Source organism: Notamacropus eugenii, chromosome 1 (assembly GCF_028372415.1).
Source record: "Notamacropus eugenii isolate mMacEug1 chromosome 1, mMacEug1.pri_v2, whole genome shotgun sequence".
Lineage (NCBI taxonomy): Eukaryota > Metazoa > Chordata > Mammalia > Diprotodontia > Macropodidae > Notamacropus > Notamacropus eugenii.
In genome coordinates, this window is record NC_092872.1 from 337,680,682 (window position 1) to 337,707,651 (window position 26,970).

At 38.1% G+C, this 26,970-nt stretch overlaps 1 protein-coding gene across 1 annotated transcript; it reads left to right on the plus strand.

Annotated features, from left to right (window-relative positions):
- The first annotated feature begins 23,401 nt into the window (after nt 1–23,401).
- Nucleotides 23,402–26,624, plus strand: SMIM32 (small integral membrane protein 32). The gene has a single exon (XM_072629862.1). It carries the CDS (start codon nt 25,057–25,059, stop codon nt 25,375–25,377), a length of 321 nt encoding a protein of 106 aa, XP_072485963.1. The 5' UTR covers nt 23,402–25,056; the 3' UTR covers nt 25,378–26,624.
- Nucleotides 26,625–26,970: the final 346 nt, after the last annotated feature.

The following is a 26,970-nucleotide window of genomic DNA, read 5'->3' on the forward strand; positions in this document are numbered from 1 at the left end:
TCCAGTTTTCCCAGAAGATTTTGTCAAATAGTGAGTTCTTAGAAGATGAAGTCTTTAGGTTATCAAACAGTAAATTACTATTGTCATTGACTACTGTGTCTTGTGTACCTAACCTATTCCACTGATCCACCACTCTACTTATTAGCCAGAACCAAGTAATTTTGAGGAGTATTGCTTTATAATACAATTTAAGATCTAGTATGGCTAGGTCACCTTCCCTTGAATTTCTTTTCATTAATTTCCTTGATATTCTGAACCTTTTGTTCTTCCAGATGAATTTCATTATTATTTTTTCTAGATACACAAAATAATTATTGGTAGTTTAATTGGTATGGCAATGAATAAATAAATTAATTCAGGTTTAATTGTCATTTTTATTATATTAGTTTGGTCTACCCATGAACAACTGATGTTTTTTCCAATTTAGATCTGACTTTATTTGTGTGAAAATTGTTTTGTGAAATGTGTTCCTACAGTTCCTGGGTTTGTCTTGGCAGGTAGACTTCCAAATATTTTACAGTGTTTGCAATAACTTCAAAGGAATTTCTCTTGCAGTTGAGTTTTGTTAGTAATATATAGAAATGCCAATGATTTGTATAGGTTTATTTTATATCCTGCAACTGTTAGAGTTGTTCATTATTTCAAGCAGGTTTTAATTGATTCTTTAGGATTCTCTAAGTATAGCATCATATCATCTGAAAAGAGTGATAGTTTTGTTTCTTCTTTGTCTATTCTCATTCATTCAATTTCATTTTCTTCTCTTATTACTAAAGCTAACATTTCTACTATAATATTGAATAGCAGTGGTGACAATAGACATCCTTGTTTCACACATCCAATCTTGCTGGACAAACATCTAGCTTATCCCCATTGCATATAATGCTTGCTGATGGTTTTAGGTCGATGCTACTTATCATTTTAAGACTCCATTTATTCCTATGCTTTCTTGAGATTTTAATAGGAATGAATGTTGTATTTTGTCAAAAGCTTTTTCTGTATCTATTAAGATAATCATGATTTCTGTTAGTTTTATTGTTCATATGGTCAATTATACTGAGAGCTTTCCTAATATTGAACCAACCCTGCATTCCTGGTATAAATCCTACTTGGTCATAGTGTAATATCCTCAAAATAAGTTGCTGTAATCTCTTTCCTAATATTTTATTTAAAATTTTTGCATCTATATTCATTAGAGAAATTGGTCCATAATTTCCTTTCCCTGTTTTGGCTTTTCCTGGTTTAGGCTGTTTGTGTTTTCTTTTGCAACATCACTAATATAGAAATATACTTTGCATGACTTCATATATATAACCAAAATTATTTGCCTTTTCAAGAAGTGTGGAAGGGGGCAGAGCCAAGTTAACAGAGTAGAAGGACGGACCTGTAGAAGCTCTCTCCCTGTAATCCATAAAATACCTGTAAAAATGACTAGAGATGGAGGAAAAATTGGGAAGAGAAATGAGAACACTGTAAGAAAATCATGAAAAGTAAATCAACAGCTTGCTAAAGAAGATCCAAAAAAAAAAAAAATGCTGAAGAAAATAACACCTTTAAAAATAGACTAACTCAATTGGAAAAAGAGGTTTCAAAAGCCAATGAGAAGAAGAATGCTTTAAAAAGCAGAATTGGCCAAATGGAAAAGGAGGCTCAAAAGCTCACTGAAGAAAACAGTTCTTTAAAAATTAGAATGGAGTAGATAGAAGTAATGACTTATGAGAAACCAAGAAATTATAAAACAAAACCAAAAGAATTAAAAAATAGAAGACAATGTGAAATATCTGCTTGGAAAAACAACAGACCTGGAAAACATATCCAGGAGAAATAATTTAAAAATTATTGGTCTACCTGAAAACCATGATCAAAATAAGAGCCTAAACATCATCTTCCAAGAAATTATCAAGGAAAGCTGCTCTGATATTCTAGAACCAGAGGGTAAAAGAGAAATAGAAACAATTCACCCATCACCTCCTGAAAGAGATCCCAAAAGAAAAGCTCCTAGGAATATTATAACCTAATTCCTGAGTTCCCAGGTCAAGGAGAAAATACTATGAGCAGCCAGAAAGAAACAATTCAAGTATTGAGGAAATACAATTAGAATAACACAGGATTTAGCAGCTTCTATAGTAAGGGATCAAAGGACTTGGAATATGATATCCCAGAGGTCAAAGGAGATAGGATTAAAACCAAGAATCACCTGCCCAGCAAAACTGAGTATAATACTTCTGGGGGGGGGGGGGGGGGGAGGAGAAACACAGGACTTCCAAGCATTCTTGTTGAGCTGAATAGAAAATTTGACTATCAAATACAAGAATCAAGGGAAACATGAAAAGGTAAACAGGAAAGAGAAGCATTAAGGAACTCGGTAAAATTGAAATGTTTACATTCCTACATGGAAAGATGTTATTTGTAATTCATGAGACCTTTTTTCGGTTTTAGGGGCATTAGAGGGAATACATACATATATGAGTGGAAAGGTTGGTATATATGTGTGTGTGTGTGTGTGTGTGTACATTATTTATGTATAGGTATGTATATGTACATGGGTGTATGTATGTATAGAAAGAGGGCATAGGCTGAGTTGAATATGAAGGGAGAATATCTAAAAGAAATAAAATTTACTTGAGTGGAATGTGCTAGGAGTAAGAGAAAGGGAGAAATAGAATGTAGCAAATCATCTCACATAAAAGAGGGGAGAGTTTTTACAATGGAGTGGAAAAGAGGGGAGATGAAAGGAAATAAGTGAGCCTTACTCTCATGGGATTTGATTTAAGGAGGGAATAATACATACTTAATTGGATATAGATATATATTTTACCCTTTAGGAAGGCAAGGGGAAAGGGGATAGGAGAGGGAAGATAACAAAAGGGCCAGAAAATTGAGGAAATGAATAATCAAAAGCAAACATTATTGTGGCAGGTAGATAGTGTGTGTGTTCGTCCTTTGCTGCCAAAGAAGACCATGCCATCAGAGAAATAATGACATAACTTGCACTTGACTTTGTTTGAGTCAGAGAGGGCTATGCAGGGCACCAGCCTCACCTGTCCTCCAAAGCCATCTGAATCCAGTGACCAGGTGTTCATCACAATGACTGGAGATGACCTAGCATGAGGCAATTGGGGTTAAGCGACTTGCCCAAAATCACACAGCTAGTGAGTGCCAAGTGTCTGAGGTGAGATTTGAACTCAGGTCCTCCTGACTCCTGCACTGGTGCTCTATCCACTGCACCTCCTAGATGATTGTGACAGGACAGGTCAATGGAGAGAATAGAATAAATGGAGGACAGGATAGAATAGAGAGAAATATGGTTAGTCTTTTATAACATAACTATTGTGGAAGTGTTTTGCATTGTTACATATGTATGACATGTTGAATTGTTTGTTTTATCGATGATGGTGGGTGGGGCAGGAGGAAGGGAGAGAATATGGAATCCAAAGCTTTAATAATGAATGTTAAAAATTGTTTTAACATGCAACTGGAAATTAAGAGATACAAGCAGTGGAGTATAGAAATCTATTTTTCCCTACAGAAAAAAACAGAGGGGGAGGAGGATGGAAGAAGGGTGGCTAATAGAAGGGAGGACAGATTAGAAGAAGAGGCGGATGGTACACATGTTGTCCTGGGGTTGGGGTGGGGAGAGATAGGAAGAAAATTTTGAATTCAAAATCTTGTGAAAGTGAATGTTGAGAACTGAAAACAAATAAATTTTATAAAATTAAAAAAATAAAGACAAACAGAAACAAAACAACAACAAAAAGAAGTGAGAAAGGGCAATAGGGAATAAAAGAATTTGTAACTCAAATTTTTTAAATGATTGTTAAAAATAATTTTCCATGTAGTAGGGAAATAGTTCATGAAATAAATTTTTAAAAATAAAATTAAATGATTTAAAAGTAAAATCTTGGTAAACTAAGAAAAAGAATTTCACTTTCATCTATACTAATTAAATAAAGACAAAACATACTCACCAATACACATACACACAAAGAGTTTGGTGTGGAAATAGATTAAATTCAATAGGTATAGGAAATAAGGAAAGGAGAATATAATAGGAGAGCAAGTTCAGGAATTGATTAGTCAAAAGTCAAACCTTGAACTTGGAGAATGGATTGTGAAGAGGAGATTAAAAGTAAATAAAGAAGGAATAAGAACTTTAATACAGAGGTAAAGAGAGAGTAAAGAGAAGAAATACATAATTAACTGTCATAATTTTGAAAGTGAATGGATGAATTCATCTCTAAAATGAAAGACAATAGAAAGAATTAGAAAGCAGAATGCAATAATATGGTATTTACAAGAAAGATATTTGAAACTTAAAGACTCACATAGAATTAAAAATTAGTAGTTGGAGAAAAACCTATTTTGCTTCAACTGAACTCAAAAAAGCAGGGCTAGAAAATATAATTTCAGACAAGGCATCAAAACAAAAAAATTACTTAAAGGAAACAAAGAAGGAAACTACATTTTGCTGAATGAATTAGTTTCAATACTTAGCCAATGAATTAGTTTCATTAGGCCACATAGAAATGCTTAAAGAAAATATAACTGTAAAATTATAATAGTGGGAGACCTTAATGTATTCTAATCAACTCTAGATAAATCTAACACAAAGAAAAAAGAAGAAAAGAAGTTGAAGAACTTATTAGAACTTGAGAAAGGGTACGTTTGTGAATAGGAATAGAAAGATGTATTCATTTTTCTCTGCTTCTTTGTAGCAGAGCATAAAAACCTCACAAACAAATGCAGAAAAGCAGAAAAGTCAAGCATTCTTTGTTGACCACAGTGCAAGGAGGATAGTATTAAACGTCACTGAGAAAAGTAGCAAAAATAAGCTAGAGACTAAGTAACTTAATTCCAAAGAATTGGTAAGTCAAAAAAAATCATGGAAACAGTAAATTATTTCACTAAAGATGGCAGTAATGAGACAAATATGAAATTTTGGGGATGCACTGAAAGCAATTCATAGGAGAATTTTTTTTTCTAATAGAGAGACATCAATGAATTTGGCATGCAAATAAAACTCCTCAAACCCCAAAAAACAAGGAAAATAATGAAAAAAAGTGAGCAGGAAAGGAGCTAAGTATTAGTAGATATTATATACATACTATAAAGCAATAATTCTCAAAAATAATTTGATATTGGATAAAAAATTAAAGAGCTCAATCAGTAGAACAGAGTAGAGAACACAGAAGAAAATGAACTTTGTCACCTAGTGTTCAATAAACACAAAGATCCTACTGGACTGAAGACTAAATACTTGATAAATATTGCTGAGAAAACTGTACAGGAATATGACAGAAATTAGTTTATTCCTTATAATTCCTTATAATAAGATAAGCTCCAAATGTGACCTAGATATAAAGTCACATCATAAACAAATTAGAGAAGCAAGGAAGAGAATATCTTTCAGATCTATGGAGAGGGAAAGAGCTCATGACCAAAGGGTAGAGAAACACAGATAAGAAAATAGACAATTTTTAATTACATAAAATAAAACTTTTTGCACAAACAAATACAACACAGCTAAAAAGATGGGGGGGGGGAATCTTTTCAATAAGTTTCTCTGAGAAAGATCTCAATAGCAAGATACATAAGGAACTGATTCAAATTTATAAGAACAAAAGCCATTCCTCTAAGTGATAAACAATCTAAGCATACAAACAGGTAGTTCTCAAGGGAATAAACCCAGACTACCTATAGATACAGGGAAAAATGGTTACAAACTACTAATAGAAAAATGCAAATGAAATCAATACTGAGGTTCCACTGCACCCATTAGATTGATAAAATGACAAAAAAAAAAAAAACCAATGCTGAAGGAGTAGTGGGAAAACAGGTACACTGATGCACCATTGGTAAAGTTAATAATTGTTCCAGCTGCCCTCAAAGACTATTTTGATTTATGCATGAAAAGATTACTTAACAACTCCGAGTTATACAACTTCTAGGTTTATACCCCAAAAAGACTGGAAAAAGAGGAAAAGGCCCTAAATGTAAAATAGTATTCATAGCATCTCTTTTTCTGGTAGCAAAAAACCTGGATATGAAGGAGATGTCCATCAACTGGAGAATGTTTGAACAAATTGCAGCGTGTGAATTCAATGACAACAAAATGAACAATTTTGAAAAACTTAAGAACTTTGATTAACTAAATGATAAACCAAGATTCTAGAGGACTGATTAAAAAGAACATGGCCCAACTCATAACAGAAGGATACACTATGCACAATAAGAAATGAATTTTTGGATATATTCAATGTGGGAATGTGTTTTGCTTTATTGTACCTATGTGACACAGGGCTCTTCCTTCTTTCCTTCTTTTATTCTTTTTTCCCTCCCTTCCTCTCTCCCTTCCTTTCTTCCTTCCTTCTTGTCAGTGGGTAAGACATGAGGAGAAAAAAATGGATGTTTAGTCATTAAAAATATTAAAAATTTTTAAATGTAATACTTGAACTAAATACTTGAACACAGGTGTCATACTCACTATCACCATTCCTCAGTCTTCTCCAAACTAAATATTCCAAATTGCTTCAAAAAATCTTCATATGACAAAGTTTTCAATCCTCTCATTATCTTAATTGCCCTCCTCTTGACACCTTCCAATTTGTCAATATTTCATCTAAAATGTTGCACTCAAAGAACAACATTCTGGAACCAGGACAAAGGACAGTGGGACTATCCCTTCTTTTGTTATGGACATAATGATTCTATCAATGCAATGTAAGATTATGTTGGATCTTTTGATTGCCATTTCATACTGTTAAATCACTTTGAGTCTACAGTCCCAAAAAATCTGTCTTTCCACACAAATTGTTATGTTGAATTTGTGAAGTTGATTTTTCACCCAAAGGTAGGCCTATACACATTCATCACATATTCACATGGATTTGTCCCATGATTCCAGTATTTGGGAATCTTTCTGGAAGTCACAGTCAGGATTACACAGGACTTATAAGATTCTAAGTTAAAGATGATATTTCAGAAGGCAAAGGAGCTTGGGAAGAATCAACTACCCAGCAAAACTGAATATAATCTTTCAGGGGAAAGATGGACATTCAATGAAATAGGGAATTTTCAAACTTTCCTGATAAAAAAGACCAGAACTGAACAGAAAATTTGATCTTCAAATACAGGACTCAAGACAAGCATAAAAAAAGTAAATGGGAAAGAAAAAAATGTTATTCTGCAAGACTAAACAGTTTGCATCCCTGCATAGGAAGATGATACTCATAACTCTTAAGAACTGTATCTCTATTAGGGCAGTTAGAAGGATATATAGAAGGTGTGGGTTTAAGTTGACTTTGATGTGATGATATAAAAAAAATTAAGGGGTGAAAAAAAATGATTATACTTGGAGAAGAGGAAAGGGGGAGGCAGAATAGGGTAAATTCCATCACATGAAGAGGCATAAAAGCCCTATTACAATAGAGGGAAAGAAGGAAGGGAATGAACATTGTGTGAAACTTATTCTCATTGAACTTAGCTCAAATAAAGAATAATATACATATTCAGATGGGTATAGAAATCTATCTTACCCTATAGGGAAGTAGGAGGGGAAAAGGGAAAGAAGAAGGAAGAATGGGTTGCTGGTAGAAGGGAGGGAAGAAGTAAGAGGTGAAAGGGGAAAGAAAAGGAGGAGGGCTGATAGAAGGGAGGGCAGATTGTGGGAGGTCATGGTCAGAAGCAAAACATTGATGAGGAAGGACATGATAAAAGAAGGGAGAAAAATACAAATGGGGAAAATAAAATGGAGTGAAAAACACAGTTAGTAATCGTAACTGTGAATGTGAATGGGATGAACTCTCCCATAAAATGGAAGCAAACAGCAGAGCAGATTAAAAACCAGAATCCTATAATATGTTGTTTACAAGAAACACATATGATGCAGAGAGATACACAAAGAGTAAAAGGTAAAAGCCTGGAGCATAATATATTATGCTTCAGCTGAAGCAAAAAAAAAAAAAAAAAGCAGGGGCAGAAATCCTGATCTCAGACAAAGCAAAAGCAAAAATAGATCTAGTTAAAAGAGATAAAGGAGGAAACTACATCTTCCTAAAAAGTACCACAGCCAATGAAGCAAAATCAATACTAAACATATATGTACCAAGTAGTATAGCATCCAAACTCTAAGAGAAGCTAAGTGAATTTCAGGAAGAAATAGACAACAAAACTATACTAGTGCAGGACCTCAACCTCCTCCTCTCAGAACTAGATAAATCTAACCACAAAATAAGCCAGAAAGAAGTTAAGGAGAAGAATAGAATTTTAGAAAACTTATATATGATAGACCTCTGAAGAAAACTGAATGGGGATAGAAAGGTACATACCTTTTCCTCAGTGGTACATGGCACCTACACAAAAATTGACCATGTATTAGGGCATAAAACCCTCACAATCAAATGAAGGCAGAAACATTAAGTGTGCCTTTTTCAAATCATGATGCAAAAAAAATTATATGTAATAAAGGGCCATGGAAAAATAGAGTAAAAATTAATTATAAAATAATCTAATACTAAATAATGAGTGGGTCAAACAACAAATCATAAAAATAATCAATAATTTCATCAAAAAGAATGCCAATAATGAGACAAAGTATCAAAACTTATGGTTCTTAAGGGAAATTTTATATCTCTCAGTGCTTACATGAATAAAACAGAAAGAGGAGATCAATAAATTGGGCATGCAACTAAAAAAGTTTTAAAAAATTTAAAATTCCTGATTAAACACAAAATAAGAAATTCTGAAAATCAAAGGAGAGGTTAATAAAATTGAAAGTAATAAAAAATATTGAACTAACAAATAAAACTAAGAGCTTGTTTTATAAAAAATAATAAAATAGATAAACCTTTGGTTAATTTGATTTTTTCAAAAAGAAAGAAAAAGGTCAAAAAAGAAAATGGTGAATTTACCACCAATGAAGAAGAAATTAAAGCAATAATTAGGAGCTATTTTGCCCAACTATATACAAATAAACCTGACAATCTAAGTGAAATGGAAGAATATTAACAAAATATAAATTGCCCAGATTAATAGAAAAGGAAATAAAATACTTAAATAACCCCATTTTAGAAAAAGAAAATAAACAAACCATCAATGAATTCCCTAAGGAAAAATCTTCCAGGGCCAAATGAATTTACAAGTGAATTCTATCAAACATTTAAAGAACAATTAATTCAAATACAATATAAACTACTTAGAGAAATAGGTAAAGAAGTAGTCCTAAAAATTCCTTTTATGGAACATATATGGTGCTGATACCTAAATCAGAAAAAGCCAAAACAGAAAAAAAAAATTATAGACTGATTTACTTAATGAATATTGATGCAAAAATAAAACATTAAATAAAACATTAGCAAAGAGATTAGAACAACTTATCACGAGGATAATATGCTATGACCGGGTGGGGTTTATTTCAGGGATGCAGGAATAGTTCAATATTAGAAAAACTATCAGTATGATTGACCGTATCAATAACAAAACTAACAGAAATAACATGATTATCTCAATAGATGCAGAAAAAGCTTTTGACAAAATTCAACACCACCTCCTATTAAAAATATTAGAGAGCATAGGAGTCTTCCTTAAAATGATAAGCAATATATATCTAAAACCATCAACAAGCATTATATGTAATGGGGATAAGCTAGAAGCTTTCCCAATAAGATCAGGGGTGAAACAAAGATGCCCATTATCATCACTATCATTCAATATTTTAATAGAAATGTTAGCTTTAACAATAAGAGAACAAAAAGAAATTGAAGGAAATAGAATAGGCAAGGAAGAAACAAAACTATCACTCTTCGCAGATGGTATACTTAGCTAATCCTAAAGAATCAACTGAAGAACAACTTAAAACAATTAACAAATTTAGCAAAGTTGCAACATATGAAATAAATCCACACAAATTACCAGCATTTTTATATATTAAAAACAAGGGCCAGCAGCAAAAGATACAAAAATTCCATTTAAAATAATTGTAGACAACATAAAATATTTGGGAGTCTACCTACCAAGTCAAACTCAAGAACCATATGAACACAATTATAAAACACTTTTCACAAATAAAGTCAGATCTAAATAATCAGAAAAACATCAGTTGCCCATGGGTTGACCAAACTAATATAACAAAAATGACAACTCATCCCAAATTAATTTACTTATTCAGGGTCATACCAATCAAACTACCAAAAACTTATTTAATAGAATTAGAAAAAATAATAACAAAATTCATCTGGAAGAACAAAATGTCAAGAATATCAAGGCAACTAAACAAAAAAATGTAAAGGCAGGTGGCCTAGCCATACCAGATTTAAAACTGTGTTATAAAATGGCAATCATCAAAACTATTTGCTATTGACTAAGAAATTGTATAGTGGATCAGTGGAATAGGTTAGGTACACAAGACACAGTAGTCAATTGCTATAGTAATCTCCTATTTAATAAAGTCAAAGATTCTAGCTTCTGGGATAAGAACTCACTACTTGACAAAAACTGTTGTTTTTGTACGTTTATTTTTTTTTATTTTCATGTATTTATTTGTTTATTTTTGGATTTTGACAGCCGAGCAGGCTTCAGGGACAGAATCTCCAGCAGCAGCACAGATCCCTCAACCCACAGGCACCAAAGGTCAGTGAGAGGGTCTTTTTGGCTGGCAGAGAGGGGAGCGGGGTGTCCCCATAACTCAGGTCCCCTCAGGAGGCAGCAGCAGAGGCTGCAGCAGACAGGGGCTCCCAAAGCAGGCAGTGGCCCACATCCATTGTTGAAGGTCTCATCATAAACCCCTTGAGGGAACTGAACCTGGTGTGGCGGCGTACCCCCCCACCTGAGCAGCTGAACTTAATCTCACACTGAATAGCAGCCCAGCCCCTGCCAAAAACCCCTAAGGCTTGGGAGCAGCACATTTGAATCAACCCCCAAGCACTGGCTGGGCAGAACTGGAGGCGAGGTGAGTGTGGAGAGGAAACTCAGAAGTCAAGTAACTGGCTGGGAAAATGCCCAAAAAAGGGAAAAAAATAAGACCATAGAAGGTTACTTTCCTGGGGACCAGGTGTCTCTCGCCATCCTTTCAGATGAGGAAGAACAAGGTATACTGTCAGAGGAAGTCAAGGCCTCCAAAGGGAACTTAAAATAGGCTCAGTCAATAGAAGACCTTACAAAACAAGTTAGCAGTTTACTAAAGGAGAAACAAAAAAAATGCTGAGGAAAATAACAGCTTTAAAAAGAGGCTAACTCAATTGGAAAAAGAGGCCCAAAAAGCCAATGAGGAGAAGAAGGTTTTAAAAAGCAGAATTAGCCAAATGGAGGAGAAGGTTCAAAAGCTCACTGAACAAAATAATTCTTTGAAAGAGAGAATTGAGTTCAGGGAAATGAATGACTATGAGTTAAACCAAGAAGTTAGTAAACAAAACCAAAAATTTGAAAAAATAGAAGATAAGGTGAAACAACTCATTGGAAAAACAACTGACCTGGAAAATAGATCCAGGAGAAATAATTTAAAAATTATTGGACTACCTAAAAGCCATGATCAAAAAAATAACCTAGACATTATCTCCCATGAAATTATCAAAGAAAACTGCCCTGATGTTATAGAATCGGAGGGCAAAATGGATATTGAAAGAATTCATCAGTCACCTCCTGAAAGAAACTCAAACAGAGAAACTCCTAGGAATATTGTGGCCAAATTTCAGAGTTCCCAAATCAAGGAGAAAATACTGCAAGCAGCTAGAAAGAAACATTGAGTACTGTGGAAATACAACCAGGATAACACAGGATCTGGGAGCTTCAACATTAAGAGATCAAAGGGCTTGGAGTAGGATATTTCAGAAGTCAAAGGAACTGGGATTGAAGCCAGGAATCACCTACCGAGCAAATCTGAATATAATACTTCAAGGGAAAAAACAGTCATTCAATGATATAGTCAAATTTCAAGATTTCATGTTGAGGAAAAGACCAGATCTGTATTTAAAAATTTGACTTCCCAAGACAAGAATCAAGAGAAGCATGAAAAGGTAAACAGAAAAGAAAAATCATAAAAGACTCTCTAAAGCTGAACTGTTTACATTACTGCAGGGAAAGAAAATATTTTTCACTCTTGAATCTTTTCTCAGTATTTGGGTACTTGGAGAGATTGTACACACACACTGACACACATATACATAGATATATAGAGAGTACAGGGTGTGTTATATCAGAAGAGATGATATCCACATACACACACAAAAAAAATCAAATCAAATCAAATAAAAATTAAAGAGTGAAGGAGGAAAATTCTGGGAAGAGAAAGGGAGTAATGAAATGGGGGAGGCTATAACTCATAAAAGAGATAAGAAAAATCTTATTCAATGGAGGAGATAAGGGAGAAGGGGAGGGGGAGGAAATAAATCTACTCTCCCCACTTGTGGCTGAAGGAAGGAATAACATGCTCACTAAACTTGATATGAAAATTTATATCACACTACAGGAAAGTAGGAGAGGAGGTAACAAGTGGAGCAAAAGGAATGTTAGAAGGCAGGGTAAATGAGAGAAGGGAGTTACTAGAAATAAACACTTTCTAGAAGGGACAAGGTCAATTGTAGGGGAGAAAATAAGAGGGGTAGGTCAGAGGGCAATATAATTAGTATTACACAACATGATTACTATGGAAGTCTTTTGCAAAACAACACATATTTAGTCTGTATTGAATTGCTTGCCTCCTCAGTAGGGCTGGGGAGGGAGGGGGGAAGGGAGAAAAGTTGGAATTCAAAGTATTAGAAATGAATGTTGAGAATTTTTATTGCATATAATCAGTAAATCTACAGGGATAGGGGTATAGAAATTTATCTTGCCCTGCAAGAAAAGAGAGAAGATGGGGATAGGAGAGGGGTGGAGTGCGATGGAGGGGAGGGTACATTGAGGGAAGGAGTAATCAGAATGCAAGGTATTAGGAAGCAGGGGGGAGGGGAGTGATGGAGAGAAAAAGTGGACATATTACAAAGTATGGTAAAAGCAATTAGTATTAAAACAATAGACTGAATTAATTACTGAGAATAAATCAATGACATCTTTAGTTTAAAGAAAAGAATTTCAGTCTAAATTTCCTAGAGGAAGGTAACCTCAGGTAAAATTTGGCATTAATGGAAAAGTCAAAGTTTTAACGGCAAATTTGATTTTATGATTGCCATTTAATTAGAGACTAGAACTTACATAGAAAGGCATGTAAGCCACTTAAGACTTGCCTCAAAAGATGTTCCTTAGCCAAAGTGAAACTATAATCATATTTGAAATCTGGTTATTGGAACTTGCCATTTTTAGATGCTATGGGACTATTAAGTGACTGTTCTTCTGAGTCTAACTCCAGGTATGGATAGCAAGAAAAGTGATCTGAGCCTCCAATACATAATACCAGTAAGCTGATGAGATGCTGGTATGATCTGAATAGGTGATCTCAAGGAAAGGGTGGGAGAGCGGCTGTTCAGCATGGGCTGAGGTGGGATTCTCCTGACTCAGTTTCCTCACTGACACCTGGCAGACTTTCAGCCTGACTGAATGCAAGTGGACAATCTAATCCTGCCTGGAACTGACATGAAGTTGGGGTGATATTGCAACCCTGCAATGTCCTTACTATTAGTGGCAATGTCCTGTAGTCAAAAGATTTGTAAGCTTGATACCAGATCTATTCAATTATAGATTATGGGTAGGGGAACACCTGAGGTTGTCTAAAATTAAGCTATTAGGCATAGGACTTTAGACCAACAACAATAAGTTAGGGTCCTTTAATTCTTAGTAATACTGTGGAGACAATTAGGTCAAGAGCTTGTGAAGTTAGCAGCATATATATTGTGTCTCAGTCGGTTAATGTTTAAAAAAAAAATTTCTTTTGTGGTCCATATTGTAAATGCTTTAAAAAGAAATATCACCTGACCAAAAGTTGGAATTGCTTTATCTGATATAAACTGTGTTAAAAATAAATAATAAAAAAGAAAAGAATACCAATAATTTGATTTAATTTTTAATAATAAATATAAATTATTTAATTAATAATTTAGTACCAATAATTTAAAAAATAAACTGATAGTTCTAAAATGGATATAGAATAAATAAATAAAGGGGATGTGCCCAAGAAGCCCAGACTTCAGCAGGTACAGCCATGCTGAAAATGCTTTCAGTGGTAGACTATATGTCAATCAGAAGAAGAACTGCTTAGGTAAATTCAGAGAGGCTTACTTGTCAACAGAGAAATGACCACTGAGTGATCATTTCTTCTGACCACAGCAACTCTTAGAGTGATTATGCCATCTACTAAGGCACAGAAGTATAGCAATCTGCTTTGGTTGGGGGAGTACCTGTACAGAATAAATCCCAAGTCCTTGAATTATTGAAGTGAATATATAGGCATAGTTCAGAGGAGACTATAATAAGAGCACAAGACAGGTACAAAGTGTTAGGTTGTCTGGGCCTTGCTGCCAGCACAGCTGTGGAGAATTAACTCAGACATAGGAGGGGGTGGTACCTAAGTAGAAGAACAGCCTACACAAGAGGTCACAGAATCCAAAACATGCCAATTTATTTGGCCAGCCATGACAGTTCTATGCCTGACTTCTATAAAGTTTCATTGCTCTGCATTTGACCTGACCCTAGTTCCCCCTAGACTGCTTCCTTGTCAGAAACTCTTCCCTTAAATCTCCTGCTTAGCCCCAGATACATTTTCACATCACACCTAAGCTTTCAATGAGTCCCTACCAGTTCCATATCAAGGATCCTCCACAGTAATATAATGTTTATCAACACTAGCCAATAATATCCATGAGGTCTTAGGATCACAGATCTAGAGAATATATTGAATAGAATAATATTTGAAAAAGCACTTAGCACAATGTCTGGCACACAGTAGGCATTTAATAAATGCTTCTCTTCCACCTACATCCCCAGAGTAAAAAAGTATTTTACAGGCCATTGTGTCTGTTTCTTGTGGGGAAACTGAGGCCTAGAGAGTTTGAGGAACTTGCTAAATGTCACAGGTACAAAGTGTATAAAAGGGTTTTTGAATTCAGGTTCTGTAAATTTGTGTTCACACTCCACCCATTTCATCAAACTGCCTCCAACTGAAAAACAGGACAAAATAATTTTCAAGAGGAGTATCAGGGAAGGTTTTCTTAAAGAAAGAACATTTGAACTGGATCCTAAAGAAGGAATGGGATTTTCAATGGTGGACATGGGAAGAAGGAGAGCATTTGAGGCATGGGGAACACCATAAGTCTTACACAGAGTAGGTACTTAAGAGTATTTGTTGAAATGAATTGATTTAAAATATGTGTAGAATGATGACTCATCCAGTTTGTCTACAAAATACAAGCACAATGTCAGATCAAAATGGAAAAGAAAGGAAGCACTACTTTTAAGAAAACCTTGAATATGGGCAAACCACTGGCCAATTCAGCACCATGAGCCATAAGATAAAGACCTACTAGGAGAGGTTGGAATGTTACCACCCAACCAAGGAATGGTATAGAATAATACTTTAATCTCAACAGATTTATCCCCCTCACAGAGTAGCTGCTTATCTTTTCCCCTGCCTTGTGGCTCTGAGAAGAAATGGACCTTTGGGAGGGCAGAGTCAAGATGGCTGAGTAAAAGCAGGGAATTCTAGAGCTTTAACCTCCAAACCCAGCCAAATACCTGGAAAGAATTACTCTAAACAAATTCTGAAGCCGCAAGACTCACAGAATGATAGAGTGAAGCAAATCTCCAGCCCAAGAAAGCCTGGAAATTTGACGAGAAGTGTCTATTGTGCAGTGCTGGCAGCAGAGCACAGTCCATTGTGGGCTACTCCTGCACAGACAAGACCTGAGCAAGCCTGAGGGGGACTGAATCTCTCATACCTGTGGCAGTTTCCAGATTTCACAACCCCAAATGCCAAGGACAAATTGAAAGGTCAGTGGAAAAAACCTGTCCGACCTGTGTGAGAGAATACAGTGGTCTGGCCCCAGCCCCAGGGCAGTAGAGGAGATGGAGGAGCCCATAGCAGCAGCACCAGGGTCAGGGGCAGTGGCAGCAGCAACAATGACTGTTTCTGGAGCTCTAGGCCCACATATTGTGAGGACATCTAACAGCTAACAGTACATTCTCCAATCCCACTGGAAGCAGAGAACTACCTTGACAAAAGAGCTCAAAAGTCAAGTAAATGACTGAGGAAATCAGCAAAAACAGAAAAAAGAATCATAATACAGAATCTTACTTTGGTGACAAAGAAGACAAAAATATACAAACAAAAGAAGAAAACAAAGTCAAAGCTCCAGAGCCTCCAAGAAAAATGTGAATTTGTCTCAGGTCATGAAAGAGTTCAAAAAGGATTTTGAAAATCAAATAAGAGAAACAGAATAAAAATTGGGAAGAAAACTGAGAATAATGCAAGAAAATCATGAAAAACAAGTCAACTGCTTGCTAAAGAGGACCCAAAAAGTTCTGAAGAAAATAACACCTTTAAAAACAGACTAACCCAAATGGCAAAAAATGATCCAAAAAGCCAGTGAGGAGAAGAATGCCTTAAAAAGTAGAATTGGCCAGATGGAAAAGGAGGTCTGAAAACTCATTGAAGAAAATAATTCCTTAAAGATTAGAATGGAAAAGACAGAAGCTAATGACTTTATGAAAAAAATCAAAAAATTATAAAACAAAACCAAACGAATGAAAAAATTGCAGACAATGTGAAATATCTCATTGGAAAAACAACTGACCTGGAAAATAGATCCAGGAGAGACAATTTTAAAATTATGGGACTACCTGAAAGCCATGATCAGAAAAACAGCCTAGACATCATCTTTCAAGAAATTATCAAGGAAAACTGCCCTGACATTCTAGAACGAGAGGCCAAAATGTTGAAAGATATTGAAAGAATCCACTGGTCACCTCTTGAAAGAGATCCCAAAAGGAAAACTCCTAGGAATGTTGTAGCCAAATTCCAGAGCTCCCAGGTCAAGGAAAAAATATTGCAAGCAGCCAGAAAGAAACAATTCAAGTATTGTGGAAACACAATCAGGATAACACAAAATCTAGCAGCTTCTACATTAAGGATATCCCAGAGGTAAAAAAGAGTTAGGATTCACCTACTCAGCAAAACTGAGCATACTACTTCAGGGGGAAAATTGATCATTCAGTGAAATAGAGAACTTTCAAGCATCCTTGATGAAAAGAACAGAGCTCAGTAGAAAATTGACTTTCAAACACAAGAATCAAAAGAAGCATGAAAAGGTAAACAGGAAAGAAAAATCATAAGGGACTTACTAAAGTTTAACTGTTTATATTCCTACATGGAAAAATAATATTTGAAACTCTTGAGACTTTTCTCAGTATTAGGTTAAGTTGGAGGAATTATATATACATATAGACAGAGGGCACAGAGTAAGTTGAATATGAAGGGATGATATTTAAAAAATTAAGATTAAGGGATGAGAGAAGACTATATTGGGAGGAGAAAGGAAGAAAATTGAATGGGAAAAAATATCTCTCACATAAAAGAGGCAAGAAAAAGCTTTTTCAATGGAAAAGAAGAGGGGGGAGGTGAGAAAGAAAGAGTGAGCCTTACTCTCATCAGATTTGGCATCAGGAGGGAATAACATGTGCACTCAATTTGGTATGAAAATCTATCTTATGCTACAGAAAAGTAGAGAGGAAGTGATTAAGCAGAGAGTGGGGGAAATGAGAGAAGGGAAGGCAAAAGGGTAAATAAAACATTTTTGAGGAGGGACAGAATCAAAAGATAGAATAGAATAAATGGGGGGCAGGATGGGATGGAGGGAAATATAGTTGGTCTTTCATAACTTGACTAGGAGTGTTTTAAATGGCTACACATGTGTAACCTATGTAAAATTGCTTTCCTTCTCAATGGGGGTGGGTAGGGAGGGAACAAAGGAGAGAAGTTGGAACTCAAAGTTTTAAAAACAAATGTTAAAATTGTTTTTACATGCAACTGGGAAATAAGACATACAGACAATGGGGTATAGAAATATTTCTTTCCCTACAAGAAAATAGAGGGAGAAGGAATAAGAGAAGGGAGAAATGTGATAGAAGGGAGGGCAGATTAGGGGAAGGGATAATCAGAATGCATGCTGTCTTTTGATGGGTGGAGAGGAGAGATGGGGAGAAAATTTGAAACTAAAAATCTTGTGAAAGAGAATGTTGAAAACTAAAAAAATAATTAATTTTTCAAAAAGAAATGAACCTTTGGAAAGCAATCCTCTTAGAGGTCTTAACCCTTCTCCTTTCCCCAAGTCCCATCCCTAGCACAAGATCAGTTATTTTTTCTTAAGTCAGGCAAGCCTCAAAGATCATCTGGTTTCTCCAGCAGTCCAACATGTGGCCCCATGGCTCAAATACAGCCTACATTTATAATTCATAAAAATAACATTTCAATCAGAATACCTTAAAATATGTGATAATAAATCTTGGAGTCAGGATAATCTGGGTTGAATTCCTAGCTTTGATACATACCAACTGTGGAACAATAGACAAAATACTTAACATTTCAGTGTTGCCAGCCAATGCTCTGATGCTCTAAATTACAGAAGAGCTGCAGTGTCTGCTTCCAAATAGACACACTCAAAAGGATTTTTAATATAGTGGGGTGGAGTTGAGGAATCAGGAGTACCTGCCTGATCTGCTGGACCCTGCAAATTTGAAAGGTCAGAGACTCCTGGGTCTAGGTGCTGGTAGTGTAATAGAAGGTAGCCTCTAAAGCAACTTCTTGAAGGATAAAAAGACCACTGCCAGAAGGATAAGCACAAGTCCTACTCTGACTTGCTAGAAAATATGTATCTGCAGTGAGTTGATCTGATAGAGATGAATATGAAATGCCTATTCAGTAATACTATAAAATATGTTGTGTTTTAATGTTTAAGTACCACCCCCTGGGAGAGTATAATAAGAGATACTACTTCATGTTTTAAGGATTTGTCAATATGTGCTTATAAGTCTTAGGGACTCAAATATTTGCTTTTGGAGATACCCTAAGCATGTGCCAAATCTAAGCTTCAAGAAATTTTTCCCTGGGTTTTCATGGTGAGGGTATAATGAGCCAAAGTTTGAGAAGAGTTTGAGAGACCGAAAGAGAAGAGCAGTAAGAAAGTTGTCCATACTTTTAAAATCTACTGAATTACTCTACTTTTTAATATAGCCCTTAACTGTACTGCCCCACTCCACCTCCACTGCCATCTCAAGGACTAAGGCATCATTCCAAAGAAAAAAGTCCACCAGAACAGAGACAGTGCATGTGTCACCAGAAGTTGCCAGGAGTTCTCAGTCAGAGTTCCATGTATACTCTTGTGGCATAGCCTCCATAGGCTATGTGCTCTGCTCTATGGGCTGATCCCTACACACTCTTAATCCAGCAGATCAAGGGGACTCTCTTGATTTCTCAAAGGTAATAATAGGTCCTTCTAGCTACCCAGAAAAATTCAGAAAAGGTCACCTCACTCTTTCTCTGCAGGCGCTCTCGTTCTCTGTGTCTGTGAGCTCACCCTAATCTGAATGTCTGGTGTTGCTCAAAGGACCTAGAATTCCAAGCATTCTAACCCAAGTGTTATGCCCAGTGAGTGGGGGAGTCCAGGGTTGTAGGAGCCAAAACAAACCCTTACTCACGAGTCAGTTCTCAGTTTATAAGCCTCTCCACATTTAGTTAAGTTGGTCCTCTGACAGACTTTTAGTTTTTCCAGCTTGGTGGTCTGCCAGACCCTTTGCTTCTCTGACATAGACCTTGAGGCCCCAAGGTCACTTCTTGCTACCATGATGAGGTAACTAAGGAGGATGGCAATGGAGAATTTGATAGGTATAATTCTAGAAAAGGCAGGAACTGATTATCTGACTATATATATATATGACCTATAATATCTCTTATATTATGTCTCCCTAATACACCCCGTTTGTCCAAATCACTAACCACTTTGAAGGGGCAGGCCCAAAGAGAACAGGACATAACTGGCTGCATGAAAAGCTTAAATCTCCTCTCTTCTTTCACAACTCTCCATAACTTGTTATTTCCTTAGGAACCAAATATACAAAAAACAAATAGCACAAGTCTCATTCATAGGCTCAAAAATTACAAAATGATGCATCTTGTGCCCCAAAATTCTACCTATATAACTCTTCTCCCTTTCCTCTAGCATTTGGTTTTGGTCTGGTTGAATGAGTACACAAAGTTTCCTCTAATGGAAAGTCCTTTGTACTTAGTGTAAAAAGCTGTGTAAACTTAATCTCAGTATTTGCTGAACAGGGAATGCTATTTACTTTCATAATCAGGGTGACTGCTTACCCGAACAGGACTGCTCTTTCTGGACTCTTCCGGTCTCTTCTGAAACAAAAAGCACATGCAAATGAAGACCAAATTAGCCCACAGAGGGAAAATACATCCTTGGGCTTTCCACATAGGTGAGGGAGTCCACAAGGAAAGTTCTTTCCACACTGAGTTTTGAGCTCTCACAGATACCCCAACTACTCTGACAATTCTGGAAAACAGCACCACTATCCATGACATCTTTCCTCTTGGGTCAACCTGATCCTCCAGCTTCTCTTGACCCAGGTATACACACGTTTCCCCTTCTCCCCCTACATTCTCTAGAAGAGAGGGATTCACTACATAACTAAGGAGATAGTAACAAAAAGTTTTATACACAAGCAAAGATGATTAGCACAGACACAAAATACAGATTTTTTTTTTTTCCAAAGATGGGCTAGTACCACTTGCAAGGTCATCTCTCTACTGTTCTCCACTGTTCCAATTCTCGAGCTCAGTCTTCTATCTGAGAGATCCTACTAGAACCAATTAACCCCCAATGTATTTTAGTAAGTACCTACTGTTTACCAGGCACTGTGCTAGGAAGTGTGTGAATAAACACAAAAAGAAGAAAACTCCTGGCCTCAAGTTGCTGAAATTCCCCTAGGGGTATACAATGTGTTAACATTTAGAATAAATACTTGATGATGGAAGGGAGTTAACAATTGGGAGGAATCAGCAAAGTTCTTTTGAAGATGAAAATCATAATTATAATGGCTAGCTTTATATACTACTTAGCTTATATAGTATTTATATAGTAAGGTTTGTCTTCACAACAACCTTGCAAGATAGGTGCTATTATTATCCTCATTTTACAAATGATTTGTCCAGGATCACACAGCTAGTAAGTGTCTGAGGCTGCATTGGGACTCAGGTCTTCCACTATACCATCTTGCTGCCTTCAACTAAGTCTTTAAGTAAACAAGGCATTTCAAGGGGCTGACATAAGGAGTAAGCCATCCTAGGCATGAGGTATAGCCCATGCAAAGACGTAGGCCATATGTCATTGAAATATTGTATGCAGGTCATAGAGTGTATAAAAGAGAATAACAAGCAATAAACCTGGAAAGAGAGTTTGGAAACAGATTGTGAAGGGCTTTAAATGCCAAAAAGAAGAGTTTATCTTTTAATCCACAGGCAAGAGGGAGCCACTGAAACTTAGACCTGCACTGGAGGAAAAGGGATTGGAGAGGGGAGAAACTGAATGTAGAGAGAACAAGTAATAAAATGTTGCAGAGTCCAGGTGAGAACTGATGAGGTCTGAGACGAAAGTGGTTATGGTATAAGTGAAGAAAAGCAAACTGATACAAAGAATGAGTGACAATTAAGAAGGTACCCCCTTATATCTGGCTTTCTAAGTTTCCAGCTCCAGAATTCAAGCTGCACCCCATCAAGCTTGTCACATCTTAATATGCCCCCTGGAAGGCTTCCCCTCCCCCTTCACTTATCACCTCTCATCCAGCTGAGTTTTCCTAAAGACAGAAAGTAACTAGGTGCTTGTTAACATTCAAGAGAAGAAAACTAAAATAGCAGAGAGATCACTCACTGAGCCCAAATCAAAAGCCCAAATCAGATCACACCCTGGCTCTACTATGTGATCTTAGACCAGTCATTTCAACACATTTTGCCTCAGTTTCCTCATCTGTAAAAAATAAAGGAGGGGGTGGGAAATAAAACACCTACTTCTGAGGAATGTTATAAGAAAAGTGCTTCATGATCCTTGAAATGTGCTAGAAATGTGTGCTCCTAAAACTGACTCCACGTCAGCTTAGTTTTTTCACCTAGGTAGGTATCCAGGGCTAAAGCAGCTGCATGAATTCATGTCCTTGGAGCCTAATGAACTTCTGCATGGTTGGATGTCAAGTTCCCCCTTCAGGTTCAAAGGTTTAGACCTTTTCAACTTAGGTTGACCACTTTCCTTGGTGGATCTCTGATCCCTTAACTATTCCATAGAGAAAGGGAGTTAGTTTTGATATTTTCTTAATTTCAACTTGTGGTAAAAAGAAACCCATCCTTGTTCCACCAGGCACATATGGCTAAATCATAGAATGTCAGAGTTGGGAGAACTACTTCAACCCCCTCATTTAAACTGAGGGAAATTCCCTAAGAAGAGAATTCTGTAGCTCAAGGTCACACAATGAGCAAGCAAAGAGTTCCTGATATCTAGTTCAAATCTCCTTTACAATCTACCATCATTAGTTATTAAATTGTACCTATGTAACAGAAGTCTGAGACAGTGTGCAGAAAGCCCAAAGACATAGGCTTCCTCCTACTGAGGTCGAGGCAGGGTCCAGTTTACTCCAAGGCCAAGCTAGACTGTGCCATAGAGATGCTTTTCACATGCCTTCTGTGTGTCCTCAAAGACTGTCTTCTCCAATATTTCATACTCTACAAATGTTAGAGCTTGATGTCCTGCCTTTCCTGGTATTAAACTGTGAACCTAACTCTAAAAATGGGGCAAGTGATGATCTGTCTTTGTATATCACATTTTTTTTTCTCTCAGTTTATACATTTGAACCATTCCTCTTGAGTACACCACTCCTGTCTTTTTCTGTATGTGTTACTAAGGGAAAGTGAGGGACAAAGTAACTCAGATTCACTAATGGAAACACCTTATTTCCCAGGCAGACCATGTACCCTCTCTCCTGACAAACATTTAAAGGAGCTGGAGCTCTGGGCAACGTGTGGCTGAGTAAACCTGTTTGACTTCTCTCCTCTTGGCATTAAAGGATGAACTACTTCTGGGCAAAGGATCTTAATGACCAGCAGTAAGAGATAAGGAACAAGAGAGGCATAGGAATTAGATGAACACTTTCCTAAATAAGGTTATTTGCTCTCTAAGTTACCAGTGTCGGGAACCCTAAGGATCTTAGTGTTGCTTCAAGTGTAGCAAAACACATTCTGGTTGGGACTAAGCCATTGTAGTACCAGGTGCTCCTTGTGACCACGACCAGCTTAGATACAAATTTTTAGGATGGATCCTCTTCCTCAAGGGCAAATTTTCTATTCCAGCAACACGATTCTTAATAGAAGACCTTACTGGATTTATCAAGGTTTATGTGCAATGGATGCTGGGGATATGAAGATGGAAAAGTCTGCAAGTTGGGAAAGATAGTTTTAAAAATTGGATCTCCTTTACACAATGGAATGGGAAGTATTGATACTCCAGGAAAGGCGAGACTGAGCTACAACTACAATGACCGCCAAGATCCAAACAGGGAGCAAACTTTTCCCTGCAAACAGCTTTTCCATTCTACGAGAAAATGCATCTTTTGTTGGCATTTGTATAGTGGTTGGAAGATTTTGGAAGGATTCTGCAACTTAAATACCTTCGTGCTTAGACTCAGGAGAAAGAGATATTATTTTACAAAGTACCCGTTAGTCTGGGCCACCCTTGCTTGGACCCAACGAGGTATGAAAATGTGACTTGGACATGGTTGGTAAAGAGAAGTGCGAAAAAAGACCGCTTAGGAAGGGCTAGGAGCCAACAGTGAATGTGCCAGAAATGTGAAATCGCCGTGCTAAAAAGGCAAAGAGAACTACAAACCAATCGAAGAAACCTGCTTCATTGACCCTTTGATCACCCATTCTCGGCAGCCTAGCTTAAGCAGCTACTGCGGGGAAGGCGATGGCTTTGCCTCCCTCCTTTCCCTCGGGACGAACTCTGCCCTAGCCTGCCGGGGTTCCTAGACTTCACTTAGAGACTTTCCTGCACATTCAAGACACCAGGACTATTCAGTAGCTACCGGGGATTTTGCTTTGGGGAAAAGCGGCATTTTAGAGACCCATCACGTCGGACCAGCTCTGCCCAGATGCCCTCTCTGGGCGCGATCTGGGGAGCAGTGAGGCGTAGAAAGAACACGCGCCCTTGCTGCATGGAACCTGGACACGAAACTTCCCAGCTGGAACTGACCGAGCCGGGAATCAGCCTTTGTGCCGATTTATTTCTGGGGGCGGGGGGTAGGGAGGAAGAGTTAGAAAGGAGGGGCGGGCAACCAGAGGGAGAGCCGAGCCAACCGCAGGGAAGGCTGAGCTTTTTTAGAAATCAGAGCTTCTCGACCGCTAAGGGGGCACAGTGACTACCGCGCCGCGTCCGGGAGCAAGGTGATGTGGCGCAGAGAATGCGAACCCTGCAGAAACTGATCTCCCTCGGCTGCCCGCCCGTAGCTTAGGCAGCAGTCTCCTATCCGTCCAACCATGGGGCTTTCGGGACTCCTTCCTCTGGGCAGCAAGAGAGAAGCGTGCCATTTTTGGTGTGGGCGCCTACAGCCTTGAATGCTGTGCTCAGCCGCCCTGCCGCCACCGCCCAGAGGGGCTCAACAGCTGTACTGAGAGTCCTAGGGACTCGTCACCCAGGTGAGTGTCTTTTCCCGGGCCCCAGAGGCTGCCGGTTCGCTGGGCCGGACCGGACAATGGCGCACCTCTCCTCTGTCGCCTCTGCACTGGCCGCCTAGAGCCTTGCGCCTCTTCGCCTGCCTCTGCCGAGGCGGTGCCCCGAGAGCTCCCGGAGAGGCTGTGGGGACACCAGACACTGGCCTTGGGAGGGCTTCGCTTCCCCTTTACTTCCACTGGCTGCAGGCAGATGACAAAACGCGGCGGGGGGTGGGTGTGATTGGATCCCAAGAAGGGCTGGCTTCCCGTAGGTTAGGCGGGAGCGGTGTTGGAAGCAGGTGCTGTCCAAGCTAGGCTGCCGGCAGCTCTACCCTGCCCTGCCCTGACCCCCCTGCCCCCCATCGCGCGAGCGCCCACGCGGGAACATGTATGGCGAACTCTTCAATTCCACCAGTGCCGCCGAAGTCCCGCTCCCAGTGCACACCAGCACGCTGTATGGGAGTGGGACCCCGAAGCCGGTGAGCTCCTCTGCGCTCTACGTGTCCACAGCCCGGGCGCTCAAGGAGGGGGAGATAAGCAAGCCAGACCTGGTGACTTACCTCGCGTTGTTCTTCTTCTTACTCTTGTCCGTGGCTATCATTGTGCTCTTCATTAACTGTCAGCTGAAAAACTCCTTCTTTGCCACTTTACCTTATGATCGATCTCTCAGAGAGGCTCGGACTCCGTGGAAAACGCAGGCTGTCTAACACCGCAGGCGGGCAGCAGCTGGAATAATAGACCCTGCCTGCTCCTTTGACTTGAAAATTCTTTGTGCTGCTGGAGCCTGCTCTGGGAGGAGGAAACCTATGTCATGAAATGCCCCCTTTTTCTTTGACTGCGATGTGGACCGAAAGGAAGAGGCCTGTTCTAGAAGGGACCAAATGGACATAAATTAATGTCCCCAAAGGATCAGTCTACAAAGAAAAATCCCTAATATTTTCTTTGCTTGGCATTCTCTTTGTCATAGCTTACAGACTCTACGTGAGTGTATAAATTGTTTGGATACATGCAGGTGGGGATAAGTGTGTGGCCGCACACTAATTAGTAGAATGGTGAAAAATCTATCGGTTTCAAGTTGTAATGAATTGGGTTTAAAGTGCTCAAAACATCAGTTCTGTCTTCCCAGAGAGAGTATCATCCAATCTAATGTGGGGTTGAGAATTCTTCAGAAAAGCACATTTGGCATCTCATGATGGGACACAGGACTCAGGGTACCTGTCACTCAGCCTGGACTTCGATACTAATGATTTTCATAACTGGAAAGACTGTATAGACCTGTGAACTTGTTCTTTTGCTTAGCTTGTCTTGATCTACATCTTGCTACTGGACCCAAATGGCTCCAGAGGAGAAAGTGAGGCTGGTGACTTTGCACAGTCCTGCCTCATTTAAATCCAATTGACTTGCAAGACATGCATTGCCTTCCTGGTGTACTGGTCCTCTTCAAGAAGGAAGGATAAGCAACCACAATCCAAAGCAATGAACCACAGTAGGAAAGGTATCAAAAACAAACAAACAAAAACCAAACAAACCCAGAGGCGGTCAGATTAGCAAATTAAACCAAAAATTGTAATGAGTAGTTTGTATCTCTTTGAGGGGAGGGGCCGGAAAGAGGGGGAGAAGTTGCAATGCCAGTACAAATAAAGGCCATGCTATCACACTGGGAGAGTATTCCTCACAAAGAGACCACTACATATGATGTTCTGATGTAGTGAAGATGTAAGCATGTCACCAGTAGTCCATGGTCCATAAAAGATCTGCACACCAAATTGATCAGAGCTGCCAAGACATACATAAGTGTATGTGTGTTGTGTATATGTATAGCATATAATTTCACATAAAGAGATGTGAGATTTGTATCAGTGGGACAGGGTCCTGGGGAGAGAAAGCTTCCTTCCCACTTCATATTGCTTAAACCAACCATTTATACAATAAAACCTCAATGATTTGGACCATGCTGACATGAAATCTGTGGTCTTTGGCTCGGCTAGTCTAGGGTACTTTGAAATATTTTGGGACAGCAAGCCCCTATCTGATATGTGCTTGGTTACCTTTCTGGTTACTGAATCAACTGAAGACTGGTACAACATTGTTTCAATATGAATGTATCTGGTCTATTCTCACCTTTTCCCCAGATCACCCAAATTAGTGGAGACTTGACTCTATTTCCCCTGGTACAGAGTATGTACATTAGGTAGAGGCAGTGTACTGTAGTGGAGGAAGTATATGTTGGACTGGGAGACAGGCAATCTGGGCTCTAATGCCAGGTCTGTCATTGTCTAGTTGAATTTATCAGCTGGTCT

What these genes read in the sequence shown, in the direction of transcription:
- SMIM32 (XM_072629862.1), top strand. Translation starts at nt 25,057, where the DNA reads ATGTATGGCGAACTCTTCAATTCCACCAGTGCCGCCGAAGTCCCGCTC.